Source organism: Rhinolophus sinicus, chromosome 13 (genome assembly GCF_057876585.1).
Source record: "Rhinolophus sinicus isolate RSI-liver-muscle chromosome 13, RSI-T2T, whole genome shotgun sequence".
Taxonomy (NCBI): domain Eukaryota; kingdom Metazoa; phylum Chordata; class Mammalia; order Chiroptera; family Rhinolophidae; genus Rhinolophus; species Rhinolophus sinicus.
The window spans coordinates 21,635,676-21,656,461 of NC_142513.1; the positions used below are offsets into that span (position 1 = coordinate 21,635,676).

General features: G+C 50.8%; 1 protein-coding gene across 1 annotated transcript; it reads right to left on the bottom strand.

Moving 5' to 3' along the window:
* Nucleotides 1-5,507: 5,507 nt before the first annotated feature.
* Nucleotides 5,508-20,156, bottom strand: BPIFB6 (BPI fold containing family B member 6). The gene is made up of 17 exons (XM_019715878.3): nt 19,869-20,156; nt 18,182-18,239; nt 17,479-17,586; nt 16,087-16,186; nt 14,875-14,979; nt 14,261-14,410; nt 14,039-14,102; nt 13,513-13,573; nt 12,643-12,734; nt 11,659-11,835; nt 10,394-10,447; nt 9,854-10,027; nt 9,063-9,130; nt 7,552-7,597; nt 6,703-6,766; nt 6,207-6,283; nt 5,508-5,540 (listed from the first exon to the last, which is right to left on the bottom strand). The coding sequence occupies exons 3-17, from the start codon at nt 17,576-17,578 to the stop codon at nt 5,508-5,510; spliced, it is 1,365 nt and encodes a 454-aa protein (XP_019571437.3). The 5' UTR covers nt 17,579-17,586; nt 18,182-18,239; nt 19,869-20,156.
* Nucleotides 20,157-20,786: the final 630 nt, after the last annotated feature.

Genomic DNA, 20,786 nt, shown 5'->3' on the forward strand with positions numbered 1-20,786 from the left:
CCTACCCCAACTAAGGCACAGGGAGGGAAGGGAGGAGCTTAAGTCTTCTGGGTCTTCTAACCCTCTGCCACCCCCCGCCCCAGGCTTGGCATGGAGCCGACCCTGGGGCCTGCAGTGAGGAACTCTGGACTGATTTGAAGGAGGGGTACCCACTCCACCTCCACCTCCCAAGTCCCAGAGCAGGCTGCTTTGTCCCCTTCCTGAGGCTGGTGCAGATGATGGTGGAGAGAAATTCATTTATTCATCCATTCATTCATTTTTCAGCAAGCATTTATGCAGCACCTACTGTTTGTTAGGTGCTGGGGATACAGCTGTAAACAAAAGAGACAAATCCCCTGCCCTGAAGGAAACGACCAGTGAAAATACAATGCAATTAAACATTTTCTAGTAGCCACATTTTTTAAAAAGGTAAAAAGAAACAAGTGAATTAATTTTAATAACGTAGTTTATTTAACCCAATATATCCAAACTATTATCATTTAACACTGAATCAGTATAAAATTATTAACAAGATACTCTACATTTTTTTGCTCATGCCAAGTCCGTGAAATCCAATGACAGGACAGCAAATTTGGACTCGCCACATTTCAAGTACTCAGTCACCTCATATGGCCATCATATGGGACAGCACACCTGGAGGGAACAGATAAGAACATGATACAGTAAGTCAGAGGCTGATGACAGAAATAAAGCAGAGGAGGGGGTGCAGTTTTCAATATGGTGGTCAGGGAAGGCCTCGTATTGGAGCAGGAGGAGGGTGAGTCAGGTGGATGCTGGAGAAGGGCAAGCCAGGCAGAGGGAAGGGTAAGTACAAAAGCCCTGAGGCAATGTGTCCAGGAACCCCAAGGAGGCCTAAGCGGTGGAGAGGAGTGGGGGGACATAGGGCCAAGGAAGTGACGAGCCCCGCAAGTTACCGTACAGACTTACAGACTTTGGCTTTTATTTGCAATTCTTCTGCAGGTACTGGTTCACGCATCCCCTCCTCCAGGAAGCCCTCCTGACCCCCAAGCTGGCTAGGACCCCACAGCCCCCTGGGATTTCCTCTCCCAGAGTCTGTGACATGCTGGACTGTAACCGTGTTTCTGCATGTTTGTGGGTCTGTCTCCTGCACGGGACCCTCAGCTCCTGCCTGGTGAAATGGGAAAGAAGGATGGTATTTGCCTCATTCACCTCATAACCTCGGAACCCCTAACGATGCAAAGTTCATCCTGATGACTTCAGAAACTGAGTCAGGTTACTCAACTGCATCATACTTTTTCTAAAATAAACTTTTTATTAAAATAGAAAGCCCATACAGAGAAGGGCCCAGGTTACAAGTGTACAGTTTGATGAATTTTCACACACCCAGTACTCTAGAAACCCCTTGGTATCCCCTCCAAGTCACTGCCTACCAAGGATAACCACCGTCCTGAACTCTCACACGATGGGTGAGCCCAGTATGCTCCTGAGGGTCGTAGAAATGGAATGGCACGTGTGCAGTCGGTGTGTGGCTTCCCTCACACTCGATGTCTATGAAATTCACTCACGTGTGTGAGGCAATCACTTGTTCTCCTTTGCTGTATATCACTCCATCACACACCACACACCACAGTTTGTTATCCATTCTCCTCTCTAGGGGCACCTGGTTTTGTAGTGGTTGGTTATTAAGGAGAAAGCGTCTATGAACATTATTGTCATGTCTTTCTGCGTACGTATGCTTTCTTTCTCATTTGGCTGGAGTAACTGGCCAGGAACAGGGGTGCCAGATCGTAGTACTGCATGCACACGTTCAGCTTTCCCAAATACTGCCAGGACTCTTCAAAGTGGCTCTGCCACTGGGACTCCACCAGCAGTCTGTGCAGTCACTATTGCCCCACATCCCACCAGCACTGGGTAACACCAGTATTTTTAGGCATTTGTTTGAGGGCGGAAGCTGGCACCTGGCATCTATGGAGCCGTTACTGTCTACAAGGCACTGACTTGTGAATCGGTATAGTTGCCACAATGGCTCGTGAAGTCAGCACTGTTGTTATCTCCCCATCTTACACTCGAGGAGCTACAACTCTGCAAGGGGAAGCCACTGGTCCCAGGTCACACAGGAGTCCAGCCAGGCCGTCAGGCTCATCATCTTAAGCACTTCCCAACCCGCCTTTTGAAAGGGAGGAAGATGCTACCTAGCTTCTGGCCTGTTTTATCTTCCACAGTTCTTTCCAGACTCAACTCCAGAGGAGACTCTCACCCCTACCAGCTCCCCAAGCACCTGCAAGCCCCCTCAGGCACGGAAGCCAAGTCAGGGATTGGGTCTGCCCATGAGAAGGGAATCATAAAATACACATCTTTGCAACCATGACTCAATAGGCCAAGGAGAGAGGGCCTGAGAACTGCCATATTTAATAAGCCTCCAGGGCAATTTGATGTGCAGCCCTTTTGAGAGCCCTATTGAGGGTGATGGGGAGCCAATGAAGGGATCAGAGGTCGGAAGGGACTCAATGAGGAGAAATATCCCTGGGCTTTAACTCCTAGAGTGAAGGCTCTGGAGCTGGAATTCCTGGGCTCAAACCCCAACTCTGTTACTCACTATCTAGTGACCTACCTCACTGAGCTGCAGTTTCCCCATCTGCAAAATGGGTTGATATTAAATGTGCCCACCTTCACCTGACTGGTCTGACTGTGAGGACAGGCATCCTGGCAATGGACTTTCGTGCATCAAGGGAGGGGTGCCAAGGGTGCCAGAGAAATTCAGACCAGAGATTTGACAAAATTCAGAGAAATTCAGCCAGATCCCGGGCAGGCTTTCCCAGAGGTACCTGAACTGAGAGGGGGCTGGGAAGGTAGAAGAAGTGTGGGTGGTGACTGGTGTGGACACAGATGCCGGTCATCTTTGTCTTCCCAGGTGTGGGCTGCCTGGCAGGCCCCTCAGGGTTGATAGCTATGGGCCCAGGGTCAAAGACCTGGCTCTACTCCCTTCTCGCTCTGTGACCTTGAGCCAGTCACACACCCGTCTGGACCTTGGTTTCTTTAAAGAAGGATGATGCACCTTTTTTTGAATGTGGTGTGAAGGAGCAAGGAGGAGACTTGGATTCCATCAGATGGGGTTCAAGCACCAGCTTCAAACATGAGTGCCCTCTCAGAGCTGCCACTTCCTCATCTAGGGTGGGGAGAATCTTGGAAGGTGAGCAGTGCCCACAGGCACAGAGCCGCCATCATTGCGTCCCCAGGAGGTGGGGTCATGGTACAGGGCTCCCCTTGCCAGCCCAGCCCCCATGTCCTGCCCAGGGTAAATCTGGGGTAACTGACACTCAAAGAATGTTGAAATCAGATTAGAGATAAGAGCTGCCAACCCCTCTGTCATTTTACAGATAAGAACACTGAGGTTCAGAGAGGAACTGCAGTTTGTCCAAGGCCACGTAGTTTGCCGTTGGTTGTGCCAAGGTGAGAACCCAGAGTTCCTGACTCTTACAGCTTTGTGCCTTGGTTTCTCCATCTGCGCATTGAGCCTGGGGAGGATGGCAAGGTGGCTTTAGGTGGCCATTAATGGGCTGTGAGAACATCCAAGGGCAGGATTTGGGGAATGAAGGGGGTGTCTCTGACATGCCTGGAGTTGGGCCTCAGCCGCCCATGGATTACCCAGGCGTCTATGTCTGCCAGGCCTGTCTCAAGGCTGCTATTGTTCCAGAGCCGGGAAAATGATGCGTGATGCGATTAGGGCTGACAGTGAGGGACAAGGGGACGGCCCTGTCACCCAGGCCAAGGCAAGGGAGGGCCCTCCTTCCTCTGCGGCATGGGCTTAGGTCGGCTGTGATGGGGCTGACCTGCTAGGGCCCCATGGGCTCCACAGGCACTGGCCTCATGACCACACCCCTGGCCACACCATCAACAGACACCTGTATGCCAGAGGTGACCCTCTCCCCTCACAGTCCTACTCAGACCCCCACATACAAAGACTCACCCCCACAGAGACAAAGACATTCTAACAAATTCATGCAACATCACCCAGACACCCCACCCTGATACATAGCCACCACCCCAGTAATTTCCAGGGCTGGATCACGAAAGCCCTTGATGTGCATTTCTTTTTCAAAGCTATGGGTATTTTTATTACATTCTAGCAAATAACAGTGATTTTTCAGGGTTCATTTAGGATACAGTTATTTTAAAATGTATTTTAACTGTATTATGTAGAAACACACATTTACTTGTAAACGGAGTCAATTTAAAGAATAGTATCGATGTCAATTCCAGGAGAGGAGATGGAGCAAATATGATAAATATTGGGAGCCAATCCTCACATGAATGTTGTCTGTGACAAAAGGAAACACCGTCGGCACAGACAACGTACGAGTGAATGTGGGAACATGCAAACACGGACGGACGCCAGAGGTCTTTTCACACGCAAATTTCCACAGCTGGATATTTGTGTCTGCACAGACGCTCCAGGTTGCCCTGATGTTAGGCCGTTTATACACTGACAGCTGCTCACAAAAGCACATGCTGCTGGGCCATGGTCTTGCCCCGTTACCCTCCCCCACTCCAATACAGACGCCTGTTCACATTGCTCGTGGCCTCAAAAGCTGACCTCTGGCTAATATTTTTTAAATATTTATTTTGTACCGGGCACTGTTTCATGATGTAATTCATTTAATCCTCATGACAACCCTGCAGAGTTTGGTAATGTCATCATTCCCATGCAGGTGAGGAAACTGAGGCTTAGAGACACTGAGGCACACAGCAGTGAGGAGGCAGAGCCAGGATGTGGACCGAAGCAGGCTTGCTCCAGAATTCCAATCCCATCTCTGCCCCTGACTTACCAGGTGGCCTAGGACCAGTTGTTCAACTTCTCTGAGCCTCATGCTCCACATATTTGAAATGGGGACAGTTCTCTTCTCCCTCAGCTGTTATGACGATTAAAGGAGGTGACACAGGGAGGGCTCCTGGGAGCACACTGGGCCTTCTACAGGTTCCCTATGAATAGGGCCATCCTTAAGTTACCAAGATGTGGGGGCAAGCAGCTAAAGTGAGGTGGGAAGAGCTCTGCCACTTCCTAAATTGTGTGACCTTGGGCAAGGCAGTTGACCTCACTGTGCTGCAATTTCCTCCTCTATAAAGTGAGGATGGCCATGGTGCCTTCCCCTCACAGGGTTATTGTGTGTATTAAATGAGATCGTACAAGTAAAGCCCTGACTATGGCATTCAGCGGGTACTCGATATATGCTCAAGCCTGCCCCCAAGGCTGTGACCAGCTTCCCTCAGACCCCAAGATGGTCCTAGACCCCAAAACCCACCAAAGGAGAAGAAAAGCCACACGTTGATTTGCTACAAATAACGAGGTCAAAACATTAGATGTTTGTGAGGGCCTTTCTCCTTTTTATTGCCAAGGCCCCAGCCCAGGCCTGCCCTGTTCACTCCTTGTCAAAGGAAGCAGCCAGCTGTGGTAGGGAGCCCCGCCCACCGGCTTCAATCAGGGGTTCTTCCATGGGGTGCAGCCAGTTGGTGGCGTGTAGACAGCTGGCAGGTGACTCCTGCCCCAATCAGTCCAGCTTCAGGTCCAGCACCAGGGTGTTCTGGCAGGAGGCAAGAGATTAGGTGGGGGTAGAGAGAGCAATGATGGGGGCCACCCAGGCACAGGATGCAACAGACCAGGGCCGTGGCCAGAATGGAAGCCAGCATGGTGTTTAAGAACAAGGGATGAATTAGGCTCACTTGTGACCCTTCACCTCTCTGAGCCTCAATTTTCTCAATGGTCAAGTGGGGACAAGCACCTCTACCTCCAGCGTGGAGAGATGGAATGAGCAAAATGCACATTTAATGCTCCGAGCACAATGCTTGGCATGCAATGTAAAGCTAATATTTATTGAGCACCTACTGTATATGTTTAGGTGAATTATCTCAATGAATCCTCACAACAACTCTCAGAGGTGGATACCCATAGTATCATCCCCATTTTCAGCACAGAAAAATAGAGGCATAGAGAAAAGGGAAGTAATTTGCTTGAGGTGGCAGGAAAAGAAAGGAGCAGAATTCATGTTTCCTTTTGGGGACGCCCTGGCCAAGGGTGGAGACGCAGGCTCTGCGGGGTGGAGTATTGTTGAAGGGATTGCAGGGATTGTACTGATGGCCCCTGCCCTCCTCAGCCCTACTCCCCCCAGGTTGAAAGAGGCAGGCTTTGGCTCATCACTCATTTGCCAAAAGTGTTGACTGACATGGCCTTCCCCAGCTCCTTTCCTCACCTCTACTACATCCAGCTCTGCCAGGTTGTAGTTCATGTCTAGGAAATCCGGAAGTGGGAGGCCGACTTGGAGCACATCTGAGAAATACATTAAGAGTCATTTCAGCCTGACTGCTCTAAAATTAATTACGGAGTGGCTTGCCTGGAGCAGAATAATGGGCCACAGTGCAGTGATTGATTCATGATGTCTGCCAGCTGAACAGGCATAGAAAGCATAGGCCAGATCACCAAGTATTTACCACCCAGGTCTGGGTCATGATCAGGCTCCTGGTGTGGGGTCAAGGGTCAAGGATCTCAACTGTGACAGGGGCCTTTGTCCCTAGACAGGTGATATGAAGTTGACGTTAGCCGCAAGGATTCAGCAAGGGCCATCCACTCCCCTTTAGACTCCCCCTTCTGGGGTCAGTGGAGGGGCTTTGAGACCACTCAGGAAGCATCCCCTCCTGCTTAGAGTGCTTCTTGGCACGAGCTAAATCAAAGCCTGTGGGTGCCCTCACCATTGACGGCTGGGATGTAAGCTTCTTGGAGAAAATCAGTGATGAAGCCAGTCAATTCCTTCTCCTGGGGGAGAGAGAAAACACACACATCCCATCATTCAATTCAATTCAACAGATTTTTTTCAGTTCTCACTCCAACTGGATCTGGGGACTATAGGAATGAATATTAGAGACAGCAAATAATTTGTTCAGCCAGCATAAAAACTCAGCCCGACCCCTGTCTGGCTGTAGGTGGATGCCCTTCATCTCTGCTTAGTCCCTGTTAGGGTGACATGTGGCCCTTGGGTCATGGTGCAGGCATGGGGGAATTCAGGAGACACTGGGTGGCTTGTGGACCCCACTCCTGCTCCTACAGAAAACTCAGTAGCTTTGATTCACTATTTCTCTTTACCTCAGTTTCCTCATTTGTGAAAGCGGAATATAACAGCACCTACTCACAGGTACCTATGAGGATTCCATGAGTTTGGGTAAAGCATATAACACAGAGCATGTGCTCAGTACATGTTGTTGTTGCTGTTAGCACCCATTGGGTCAGGTTCTATACTGGGCCCTGAGGCTACAGAGACTAATAAAAATGACAGCTGGGCCAAACGAGCCAGCTCAGGCTGTTACGCAGGGCAACATTTTAAAAATCTATCCAAGGAGATGTCCAGATTCTATCCAGAAAAGGAAATAGGGGCTCAGAGAGGCTAAGTGACTTTCCCAAGGTCACACAGCAAGCCAGGAGCTCCAAACCCCACAATGACCTGCTCTATTTATTCTGCCTCCATTTCAGGGCCCTTCCCAGCAGTTCCAAGAGACAATAAGCCCAGTCTTATCAAACCAGGCAGAAACACTTGGGACACTTACATCGAAGGCACCAATCGATGAGGACCTCCGGGACAGGCTCAGCAATCTGTGGGGGAGAAGGAAACAAGGAGTGGGAAGGGCAGTCAGAGCCACTGCCTCTGGTCTTGGAGAAAGGGAATCTCAAACATCTCAACCCGTTCCTGACACAGAAGTCCCCCCTACGCCTTCTGACTTGGTGTTCACAAGTTCTCTGCTTGCATGCTACCTTTGATGAAGCACTCACCACCTTTTATTACAGCCCATTCTGTTTCCCACAGCTCACACTACTGCCTCTTCCATTGGTCCTGACTCTTCCCTCTGCCATGTCTATTGCTCCTGCCCAAGGCCAGGTATGCAGAGACATGCGGAGATTTGCAGTTAGTCCCAGATTCTTGCAGGACAGTTAGGATCCCTCACGTAGCCCCATACCCTGCACAGTCTCCAGTAGGCACTAATACATGTTGGCACCAGAACAGGCCAGGTGATGGTCATCTGGTGGCTTTATCTTCCCAATATCTATTCTCTATTCTAGTAACAGACTCTCCATTTTCCCCTCTCATTCCAACACATTCAGGTGGGGCTAAACCCAGAGCCGCCAGGGTGAGCACATGACCCAGGACTGGCCAATCAGAGCATTCCATTTCTCAAGTCACAGAGATGGGCTTAGCATTGGTCATATAATCCATGGTAGACCAATGAGAAGCAGTTTTGGTAATTTTGTTAGAACCATTGGACAAAAGGCCTCTCTTGTTGTTGGGGTCACTTTGCCACCACCTGGGGAGAGGCTGCTTGAGAATTTAGTCAACAAAGTGAACAGCAAGGACCAAAGGAGGAGGGAGACAGATTCTTGAAGAGTTCATTTGCATACCTAGATCCAGTCATGCCTGAAAGCAAGTCTACCTCTAGAATTTTCAATTATATGAGCCGAAAGATTCCCTTTGGGGCTTAAGTTAGTTGAAGTTGGACTTGTCTCTTGCAACTGAAAGAATCTTGGCCTAATACAAGTCAGATCAAAGATTAAGGCAGATACAAAAAGTAATGAGCAACCGAAGGTAAGGCTAGGATATTGAAGAGCAATAATGAACATAATGTAGGGAGCCAGTGCCTCACATATAGACAGAGCTCTATAAATATTAGCTGTTATTAGCATAAAGAAAGGCTGCTGGAGGAGGTATCATTTTAGCTGGCGCTGGCTGATAGGTGGATTTGCACAGCATGGGCAAAGTCCTTTTAAATGGAAAAAGGTTCATGGGCCCATAATCAGATTCACTGTGCAAGGTCCTAGTGGCATAGTGGGAGCAGTGGTGGGAGAATTTGAGAGGAGCCTTGAGTGCCAGGCTAAGATTTGAGAAAAGATCGTGTAGACAATGGGAAGCCATTGAGGGTTTAGAGCAGGAATAGTAACCAGAGCAGCCTGGCAGTGTGGGGTATACTGGATGGATCAGGGAAAGACCCTGCAGCAAGGGAACAAATGGTGCTGGTAATGCCCATTCAGGGGTACAGGGATGCCAGTGTGGGCAGCAGACTCCTACCTGTGCAGGGAGGTAGCCATCTGTAGCCGGTTCTCATGCACTGAGTACTGGATTTTCAGGTTAAAGTGCTGGCGTGGGGGGGAAGCAGGAAGAAAGCAGTGGGCCTCCCTTCAGGACTGTTAAAACCAGAGGCTTTACCATCTTCCCAGCACCACCACTGCCAAGACAACCGACGTCTTCCTCTGTGACCATCCCACCTTCAGGAACTGAACCTAGCAGTTTCCCCATGCCCCCAGCCCAGGCTCTTCACCCCTCCCTGTACCTGGCACGTTTGTAGATTCCCGCACACACACCATGTTCTTGTTCTAGGGCTTTGTACACTCTGTAACCTCTGCCTGGAGTACCTTCCATCACCAGCCTCCCCAACATCAACCCCTTCCCCGGCCCGTTCCTGTTCAACCTTCAAAACATAGCTCAGGCATCACTTCTTCTGGGAAGTCCTCTGTGATTTCCTCAAACTGGATTTGGGATCTCTCTAGGTTGCCAGAGTCTCCTGGTTGAGCCCTTCACTGCCTTTCTAGATGCTAATGAATGTTGGAGGGAAGGAGGGAGGGAATGGAGGGAAGGAGGGAAAAGGAAGGACTAAACTATTGACCCTCAGTTTGTTGATCTTTCTAGACATTCAAAGGTTCAATGGCAGAGCCAAGGATCAGATATCAGGTGACAAGGTCTGAGAGGTTAGGACCACACAATTGAGATTAACTAAGAACCTTTCAATCCATTACTTGTCTATCAACTAAAATCCTACCTTTCAAGAGGTTGGGCCTAAATGGGGAACGGATTCCACTCACAGCTTCCAGGAGAAAGAGGGGTACAGGAGCCTTGCCCCGCCGCCGAACAGCGAACATCTCCAGGGTGCCATGGAGGTGCAGCAGGCTCTTGCCTGTCTTCATGGAGACTTTGGGGGGCTTATTTATTCTGATCTGAGTCACCAAGGGCTTCGGCTTGGGATAGGCCTCAACCACCTACAGAAACCAGGTCCAAACCTCAGAGAAGTGGCTTCAGTTGAAACCAGGAATTCATCATGAAATAGGTGATTCTATCTAGGGCACAGGAAGTACGGCATGAAAAGGCTGGGATGTGTCTTCAGAAAATAAAAGGAACAAAACAGCCAATCTGGCTATTTCTATACTGGACATGGAAAGTACAATGCACAAATGCTGAGCTGTTTCTATGCTGGACCCAAAGGGTACCTTATGGAGAAGTTGGAATGATTCCACATTGGACCGGGGAGATGTGGCATTGAAAAACTGCCTCCCAAGTCCCTTGTCCCTTTGACTGAAAAACAGGGCAGGGCAGGACACAGTGATCATGGGTAGCGGGGCACTCACTTCAGGGATGAAGCCAGCCAGTGTCTCGGTGGTTTGTGGGGGCAGCTCACCAATCTACATGATGAAAGTCAAAGTTAGAATTGCTGAAGTCTTCCCTGAACCATCCTAACAACACATCTCCTCTGACTCAATAAGGTGTGCCCTCTGAAGGTGTGCCCTTCATCAAAACACTTGTCACTCTGTGACTAATTAGATAATGAACTCCTGGGTAGCCCTGTGTTGGCTTACACACTGGCTTGCACATTCCAATTCCCAGAGCTCCTAGCACAAGGTCAAATGCTGAGAAAATGTTGTTGGATGAAAGGGGGCGGGGGGCAGATAGATGGAAGTGAGTAGATGTAATGGGCTGGGGGGCAGGGGTGAGTGGATGGATTCATGGGTGGATAGATGGATGGGGGAAAAGGGTAAAAAGATAAGAGGGTGAGTGGATGGGAGCATGGATGGTTGGATGAGTGTTTATGTAGGAAAATTAATAATAATCTATTTATTATTAATGGTGTATGAGAAGGTAGAAGAAAAGAATGAAAAGAATGATGAATGGGTGGATGGATAGATAGGAAGATGGTAGATGGAAGATGCTGATAAATGGGTGAAAGAATGGATGGATTAATGGGTGTAAGGATGGATGGGAAGGTACATGGATGAGTGCATGGTGGATGCATGGTAGAGGGATGAATGGATGGATCAGTCGGGATGGATGGTTAGACGGATAGACGGATGGATGGATGGATGGATGGATGGATGGATGGATGGATGGATGGATGGATGGCTAGGAGGATGGGTAATAGAGAGTTGGGTAGGTATATATGGGTGTTTGGGTGATAAATGGCAGATGCATTGATTCACTCATTCAGTAGTATCAGGTCCTATTCTAGGTGTTGTGTGGATGATATGAACAAATGGATGGATGCCAGCTGGAAGGATAGAGCTTAGGGATGACCATATGGAAGGCAGATAGGTGGATGGGTGTATGATGATTGGATCAAAGGAACGTAGGTGACTGGCCAATGCATGAGAGTTGTAGGTTGATGAACAAATAGCTGGTTGTATGGACAGGTGAATAGATGGATGAGTAGATGGTGGTTATATGGACAGAGAGATGGTAGATGGTGGGGTGAACTAATGATAGAAACCTAAATCAGTCCTGGCATCTCCTAGTCCTAGTGTGGCCCACATCCCAGGATAATTCTCAGAATGGACACACCAGACAGGGACTGTCATTACAGGGGGCAGAAGCAGATGGGGGGCAGCTTTGGGAAGCTCACCATTGTATCGTGAACATTCAAATTGAAGGACTTCTGCAGAAGGGCCAGCTCTGCTGTGAGGAAGGCAGCTGAGAGCAGCAGCTGCGAGGAACCTTCAGCATAGTCCTCAGGGAACACAGGGACCACCCCGGCATCAGCAAGTTCAATGGTGTTGCCGTCTTGCTGCTGCACCACAGGCTGTGAGACAGTGGAAGAAACTCAGCCTTGGCCATGAGGGATTGTGGACAGGGGTGAGTCTCAGTCCTTCAAACCAATGGCACTCAAACCAGCCCTCAGCCAGACAGTCATCAGATGTTACAGCCAGAGCAGGCTACAATGGCTCAACCTTCCCAGGGTGCAGATGGGTAGACAGAGGCCTGAGAGGCTAAGCAAGTCAGTCACTAATCCACTGGTGGTTTCTCCTACAATAGCTTAAAGAAACCCAGTAATCTGACTCTGGTTGAGCCCTCATTTACACAGAATGTGTTTTGTTTTATTCTCAGAAGAAAGATATAAGTGGAAAACAATGCAGGGTCTATAGGAATCATGCTGAAGGAAGACTTTGCAGGGAGGTAACTTTTCAGGATTTCTCTTTCCCTTCCTGGAAGATGCATCTCACCTTGTCATCTGGGACTCTGGAGACCTGGGTGAGGACCTAACTCTACCACCAACTCACAGTGAGACCCTAGCCGAGCCCTACCTCTTCCTGGGCCTCAGTGTTCCCATCTGTACAATGGTGAGGTGCAACTGGGTGAGCCACTCATTGAGAGAAGAAGAGAGCCTTGGGAGAAGGTGTAAGTATGGAGTTGGCAGTCTCGGAAATCAGCTCAGGGACTCAGGGTTCAAGTTGAGAGCAGAAAAAGGGAACGGGCCCCAGTGTGACTATACTCTCATAGTGGGCCTGGTCTGTAAGGGCTTGAGGGGCCCTCCCACCCTCCAGACAGCCCCCACCACTCAGGCCGGTAATCCTGAGACCCCAGGCCCCAGGTGACCCCTGGCGCTTACACTGAAGTCCACTTGGATGTAGCTGGCTGTGGTGGTCGGTACGGATGTCAGGACATACTTAACACTGCCCATCTGGCCCACGGGAATGGGGGCTGTGCAGAGAGGAGGTTCCACTCAGAGAAGTGCCCACCTTGGGGCAGCCCAGAGAAGCCGGCACCAGCCAGCTGCCACCTGAACCTGGCTTAGGTGCCAGGTACCTTGGCCTTCTGTGTGACCCAAGGCAAATTACTTAGCATCTTTGGGCCTCAGTAATTTCATCTGTAGAATGGAGACCACGGTGCCTGACCCGGAAAATCATGCCCTTTCCCATCATTCTGCAGGCACTGAGCTTGAGAGTTCACCAAGGGTTGTCACAGCTCAGTTCTCATCACAGACTGGCAGGGTCAGGAGTATCAGCTCTGTTTTACAGATGAGCAAACTGAGGCTCAGAAGAGCAAAGTGATTTGTCCCAGGCCGCACTGCTAGGGACATGAACCTGTCTTCCACTGGGCTTTCCTCTCCCCACAACACTGGGGAACCTGTGGACCCCGAGATGATGGAGGCAACAGATCCTCTTGGCAAAGGAAAGAAGTATTACCACCCTTGGGATTACTATTCAGAGTGCAAGGTGTGTGGATGAACTCACAATGGCTGCTGTCATTGGGCTATGGGGGTGATGGATAGAACAGTGGATGAAGGGCTGAGAGGTGAGGACCCCAGAGACCCTCAGGGCCTCATATTTTCCATCAAGACAGATGCCATGACCTCGGACCTCCTCTAATCCCAAGGATGGGCTGGGAGCAAGCACTTGAATGGGGAGTGGGGCATCAAAGTCCTAATGCCCGTTCTAATGTCCCCATGTGGGAGCAGGGCATGGCTAGGACTACTCACCATTTAGGTTGGCCCACTTCCTGTTCACATACACCAGGACTGCATCAATCGCTGGACACATCTGGAAGCAGAGAAGGCGCTTGCCTGAGGGGGCCCAAGCATGGAGGGCCTCACTCCTCACAGCTGAACGGTACTCCATAGGGAGTCCCAAGAGCCCTGGCAGGAGAGGGAATGGACGCACAACTGAGGCCACAGTCACATGGAAAGTCAATGGCAGAGCCTGGACTAGAACTCAGCTCTCCTGACCACAACCTGCAAGATCAGTGAGGACTCATTCCCTGGTAACTGGAAATCTGAGCAGGGTTGGCAAACTGTGATGTGCAGGCTGCCATGTCCTCCTCCTGTGCTCATGGCAGACATCACTAGATGATCACGGCACTCTCTCCCACTGAGCCAGCCACAGCCTCAGAATCCTCCTCAGCCAATATCAGTCAATCAAGATCAGCATCTGAGATAAAATGCACTTGCCAGCCCTGGTCTAAGTACTCCCGCGGATGAGGGGTAGAGGCGTGCTCTGGGCACTCACCAGGCCAGGGAGAACTTTGTGTAGAGTGCTGTCCAGGAACTTGTTGATAACATTAGGCATCATGCTGGACACAGAGAGTGGGGACAGGGGCACAGATGGCAGGAAGTTAGGCACAGGACAAACAGGGCATGGATAAGGAAGTGCAATGGCCCAGGAAGTGGGATGCTGGGCCAGGGTGACGATGTGGACCCAGCCTTCCTCCCCAGTCACAGAACCTCTCACTTGCTAGGCAGGTTGGTCTTCACGCTGACCAGGATGACCTCACAGCCCTCGCTCTTGAACTTGGGAAGGCCCGTCTCCTCATCCTGCAGGAACCGGTTGGTGGCTGTGATGTTCAGGACCACGACGATCTCCATGTTCTTACCTATGAAGCTGGAGAAACGGGCAGGCAAGCATCACGCACATCTCTGCCACTGTGGCCACTAAGCTTGTCTCCTCTTTGCCCACATTCTCGGCAGCTCCAGAAGGGGAGCAGGGTGGAGGGGCCACCCTTACAAGACTGGAAAGGGGATAGGACATGCCCAAGGTCACGAAACAAGTCTTTCCTCTTCTCTCTTGTTTTCGTGAACTCCTATACATTCTTCAAAACCCTGCTCAGCTGTCATTGTCTCTGATCCCCTCACTCTGCCAATACTTCCTCTATCCCAGGCTAATTATTTAATCTGTGATCATCTATGTTCAGTCCTGGTTCCCATCAAAGTTAGGAACCAAATTTGCATCATCTCAGACCACAGCTCCCACGTCATATGCAGTGGGTACTCAATACATGTGTATGTAAGGGAAACAAGGGAGCCATTCTCCTCCTCTCCTCTCCTCTCCTCACCTGCCATACTCACCTCTTGCCAGTGATGGTCATGCCGGTGGACACGCACTGGAAGATGCCCCCACCAGGCATGAAGCTCAGAGTGATGACAGGTAGTTTCACATCCTTCACTTTCATGCTGGGAGGGGACAGACATCCACAGCAATGAGAACCAGGCAGGTGAGACCTTGCCAGGCCCCCAAATCGCTCCTCCACCACCTTGCTTGGGAGGCCTCGGGTAAATCCCATATCCCATGTAACTGGGGTAAGCCTGCCTCATGAGACCATCATGAGATACAAACAAAAGGCTGCACAAAATATGAACCAATCTGTGCACAGAAAACACTCATCATGTGTGAGTCGGGATATCTGGCTGACTTAGTGACCTTGGGCTGCACTCTTCCCTTCTGTGGGCCTTAGTTTCCCCACTGGCAAAATAGGGAGGTTTGCTATGATCAGGGTTTCTCAACAGGGGCACTCTTGGCATTTTGGACAGGAAAAATTTTTGTTGTGGGGCGCTGTCCTGTGCACTATAGGATGTTTAGCAGCATCCCAGCTTCTACCTACTAGAGGCACTAGGTGGACCTCCCTAGCCTCACCCCTGCAAGTCATGACAACAAAAAATGTCTCCTAACATTGACAAATGTCCCTTGGGGCAAAATCACCCCTGGTTGGGAACCACCAGTCTGAGATCCAGGATAACAGTGATGTGGCACATCCACTCTCACCTGCCCATCCTGAGCTCTTGGCAGACATTGCTAATTGATCACAGTCCTATTTCCCGCTCTGTCCAGAGAGTGCCTCCCCAGTACGTCATTCCAGTCAGTCCTTAGCCATCAACCCCATAGGGCACTTGCCACGGAACCAATTTGCCTCTGTCATTAAATGATTGTTGATACTTTTCCTGCTCTGCCATTTGAGGATTTTTTCGTTTAATTGCCCATACATTCAGTGAGCTCCTGCTGCATGCAGGGAGTTGGAGTTTGACTTTTCAGCCTCACTTCCTCCTCCCAACGACCCTGCTCACAACAGGGCAGAAATTGTCCCTGGTGGATGACTGAGGAGACCGACGCCCAGGCAGGAGCAGTGACCTTCCCAGGGTCACAGAGCAAGCCAGCAGCAAGGCAGGGAAGAGGTCCTATGCCCTGCACTTGCTCTCCCACCTGCATTCTCAGGTTCAGGCACAGCGCTCCCCACCACCCTGTGGTAAGCTGTCACCCCCACTCCAAGCGCTTCCCATGCTCACTTGGTGATGCCTTTGATGGGTTTCACTCCCGGCTGTTTCTTGCCCGCCTCAGCTGCCATCTTCTCCAGGATGTGACTCTCCTCCATGGCACTCTGGACCTCTGGAATGGGGCAGGGTCCAGAGAGACACTCAGCTGCGCTCCTTACTGCTTCCCTGTCCCGGGCCAATCTCTCAGGTAGCCCAGGCCTAGGCCACACACAGGTGGCAAGACTATATGCCTCACAGTCACTGTGGCCCACCCTGAGCTGGATGATCCAGGGACCCAGAGATGAGTCATGCCAGCCCATATCCTCTTCCAACTTCATGGGGAAGGCAGAGTGACCAGCAATGACAGTAACGAGTGATGAAAGCCATAATAAGTTCAGGCTGCTGGAGGAATCACATGAGGGTTTGGGCCAGCAAAAAAAGAGCTGGGGAAGGCTTCCAGGAGGAGGTGACATGTCAGTTGGTCCTCGAGGGAGGAATAGGAATTTTCACCAGGAAGCAAAAGAATAAAGGGGCTACTCTGGGCAGAGGGCACAGCAAGTACAAAGGTGGGGATGGTGGGGGAAGTGGCATGGTGAGGGAAAAGTGAGAAATGCAGCTTGGCTGGAGAGTGGGGAGGGACATGACAGGGAAACTGGAGCAGTTTGCAGGGGTCATAGCATGGAGGCCTTGAATCCCAATCATCCAGGTGATTAGGGAACTCATCTAGGATCTTGTTAAAATGCAGATTCTGTACCTGAAGCCAATACATTCTAATTCCCCAGGCCTGGAGGTCCCAACCCCAAATGACACTGCCAGAAACACCTCCATATTCATCTTGAGCTAATTCCCAGAAAAGGGACAAATACTGAGCTGGTAGAACTGTCATTATCCCTTGGCACCTGGATGTGACTACATTTCCCTTGAAGTTATAGAGCTCAAAAGTAGAAAATGAATTTTACTCAAGTCCCTCCAGGCGATTTTAATCTATTTCATTTGATCCTGCCAGATAAAGACTGGTCACCCTATTTTACATTTCTTTACATTTTACATTTACAGATGAGCAAACAGCAACACAGAGAGAGTAACACAGAGAGGGTAAGTAAAATGCCTGAGGTCACACAGCAAGTTATTGGCAGAGCTGGGATTTAGCTTATGTCTGTCACCCCCACAGCCCACTTGCTGCCATCGGGGCCAAGGAGAGGCTACAAGGAAACAGTATTTCCAGCTATGGTTCAACCTTGTGGGGGGGCCTTGGGAAAGTCACCCCATTTTCTCAGGAATAATAGTTACCTATTGTTTATAAGCTTATAAGTGTATTAGGAGGATCACAGGATGCTCAAGGCCATGCATACATGAGCAGTCACTTCGTACCTGCCACCGCCTCCTAGCCATCCCCCACCCCCACACCCAGGCCTGCCAGCTCACCGTGATTCATAATGTCCATGCCCAGCCGCAGCAGTGCCCCGGGGTCAGCTCGTGTGCGGGGCAGCAGGCCACAGAGTGCCAGACACAGGATCCACAGCATGGCTTCACCTGTATCATGGGGCCTGAATTGGGAGCAGACCACCAGGCCCTGCTCCCCCTGGAGACCTCCAATGCTCCAGAGCAGACTGGGCCCTCTGAATGAGCTCTAGCCAATTCAGCAAATCTTATTACTGCCTTCCAGAGGGGTCAAAGAATGTCCAGATTAAACCCATGGCCTCTGGAGTCACCGCAGGAGGGTCACTTCCCTCCCTAAGCCTCAGTTTCCTCATCGGTGGGCATGATACATTGTAACCATTCTCCACTATGGGGTGGGTGGGAGGTTCAGCTGCAGTTTTTCATGAATTCAAGAGTAGTTCAGTGCCTGCCAGGCAATGCTGGGGTCACAGAGGGAATTCCAACCTGGTCCTGACTCAGGGAATTCCCACCGCAGCATGGGAGTGGGGAACCCCCCAATTCTCCCCACCTTGGTACTACAGCCAATGGCATCCCCCACTTCTTCCAGCTCAGTCTCACTTCCAAAAATCTCAACTCACAACCCCTTAAGCCTCCTTGAGACATTGCCTCACCAATAGGGAAACTGAGGCACACACCCACGGTCTCATAGTTACCCCTGGTCCCCCAGAAATCCCTTCCTCCTACTTACCAAGACCTGAAATTCTCCAAACCAGAGGCCAAGCGTTTATTTCAGGTTTGAGTTGTGGCTGAAAGAATCAAGGAGGAGTGACAGGCCTGGCCTGTGTTACCAGGGAGAGGGAGCTCCAGCTGGATTTCTGCTGACAGCAGGCTCAAGCCACTGAGGGTCCCACTGGCCCACAAACAGAGATGGATGCCTACTCTGAGCCCATGCATGCACGCATGCAAGCGTTCATTCACTCATTCAGCTTGCACTTATTGAGTGCGCCAGGCAGGCCGGGCTACGAGGTAGACACGGCAGAGATAGATCTGCTGTCCCTGAATACTAAAAGGAAGCAATAGAATGGGATACGCATGTGTGTGTGTCTGTGTGTGTGTGTGTGTGTGTGTGTGTGTCTGTGTGTGTCTGTGTGTGTGTGTGTCTGTGTGTGTGTGTCTGTGTGTGTGCACCCGTGCATGCTGGGGGTGGCAGGTAAACAGGGAGGGACTCTGAAGAGGAGATATTTAGGCTGAAACATCAAGGATGGGAAAGTAGCCAGAATTTAAAAAGCCAGGGGAGACCATTTGAACCTATAATCAATATTTACGAAATGAAAGTATGTATTTCTCTCTCATCCCGTTCAATTTTTAAATGTCTATCTGGGCTTTACAATAATCAATCTTGGTGTTTCCTTAAACCCTGTGAATACACACCTGTGTGTCATGGGAATGTGCCAGGCACACGCACACCCAATACCAAATCTCTTAGAAAATCATCTCCACAGGGACCCTGGAGTTCAGTGCCAGACTGACAGCGCTGGGAGGAGCTTGCTGAAGGTCTCCTCCAGCCGCAGCCCCATCTCCCACTTGGGGAGACAATGCTACCCCAGTTCCCCCCATTCCCAGGTCAGAACTGATGCCAGGTTTTAAGGCCACTCTGGGCAGGATTTTTTGCCCTCTTAGAATACTAAGTGGATTGAGGTAACATTGTTGGGTGGGTGTTTCTGAGACCAACAGTTAATGCCAAAGTTTTGTTTCTGATTGTGCTTGTGTTTTCGCCTAAGCTGTCTGACCCTCTTAGAATGTCCTCCCTGCTCCCATCCGTGACCTGCTCATCCCTCAAGCCCTAATTTCAGCCTCTGCCCTCCCACCAGGAAGTACCCCTTAACCCCCAACCACCCCCATCCTCAAAGACCACAGTTTGAACCTGACTGCACACCTAATCCATCCCACCCCAAGACGAGTGTTTCCTGCTGCTCCCAGGTGCATTCTTTGCTCACACATTTTCCTCCACCTAGAATCCCTCTGTCCCTTTCTCTGCTTGGTAAATGTTTCTAGATGCACCGACCCTCCTCTCCATCCGCCCATCCCTTCCCCGTTGCCCCAGCTCAGCTCTGAGCTCCTGCCAAGCAGGACTTCTCTGGTCTCCCCTCAGCCTCAGATGGGGCCCAAGGAGGCCTCTCATATCTGCTGTCTCCTTGATCTTGCCCAAGTCCTACAGCATCTGAAGGTTGCCATGTCCTGCGGCTTCCTATCAGGTGAGGAGCGCTGGGCAGAGGTCAGGGCATAGAAACAAGCCCTGGCCCTGCCACCCACTTTCTGTATGATCTCAGGCAAGTCCCTTCCCCTCTCTGGGCCTCAGTGTTCTCATCTGTAAAATGCCAGTGCTGGATAAGACACTCTCTGGGGAGAGTTCCACAGGAGGGGCCTGTCCTTACCTTGCCGAGCCTGGGGATGTCCTGCAGATGACGGACCCCTGCGTCTGGACTTGGAGATGAGGAAGCCCTTATATTTGGGAGCCTGATTAGCTGCTTGGATAATTAAGGGTTTAATAAGGCCCAGATAATTATCTAGAGGCCTGGAGAGTAGGGGCCCCAGTGTTCACGTGACGCTTCGGTCTGTGCCAACGTAAATAGCACAGAGGATGAAGGTGTCTGGGAAACCCGGTGACTGCACAAGAATGGGCACTGGGCGGTGGGGGGTATGGTCACTGCAGTGGGCATCAGGGCTCACGTTGCCCTAGGCCCGGAGCCTCCCGAAAGGCTGGGCACACAGTTGGAATTCATCCGTTTCTGCCACAAACATTTATTGAGCAGCTGGGACTGTACAGGGCACTGGGGATGCCTCGGTGAATAGGCACTTGGGGCTCCTGTCCTGAGAGGGCTCCTGGCACCTCCAGGGGAGGATGGCTGCTCCACAAGTCAGCAATCACAAAGCCAGGTCATTCCTGGGGAGAAAAGGGTGATGGCAGCCACTGAACCAGGAGGACGGAAGGGCAGGGAGGGAAGAACGCGGACCCCTGGAGTGGGGATGTTGGAGCCAGCTCTGCAAGCCAGGGGAAAGGTGTCTCAGCAGGGGGCCAGCAAGTGCAAAGGCCTGGGACACGTTGGCTGACCCATCAGGCCTTGTGCTCCCGCAGACAGTCACGTATGAAGAGCTAATCGTCCAGTGGGGTAGCCTCAGGATGCTCTTGGAAGACATGCCAGGTGGTGATAAATGCTAGGGGTGGGGGGCAGCTTCTCTCAACATTCAGAGCTGAAGGGCAATGAAGGCAGGATGACCACAGGGCCACACAGTAAGCTGGCCACAGAGCTGGGACTAGAACCCAGCCTTGGGGTGCCCAGCCTCTGCTCTGC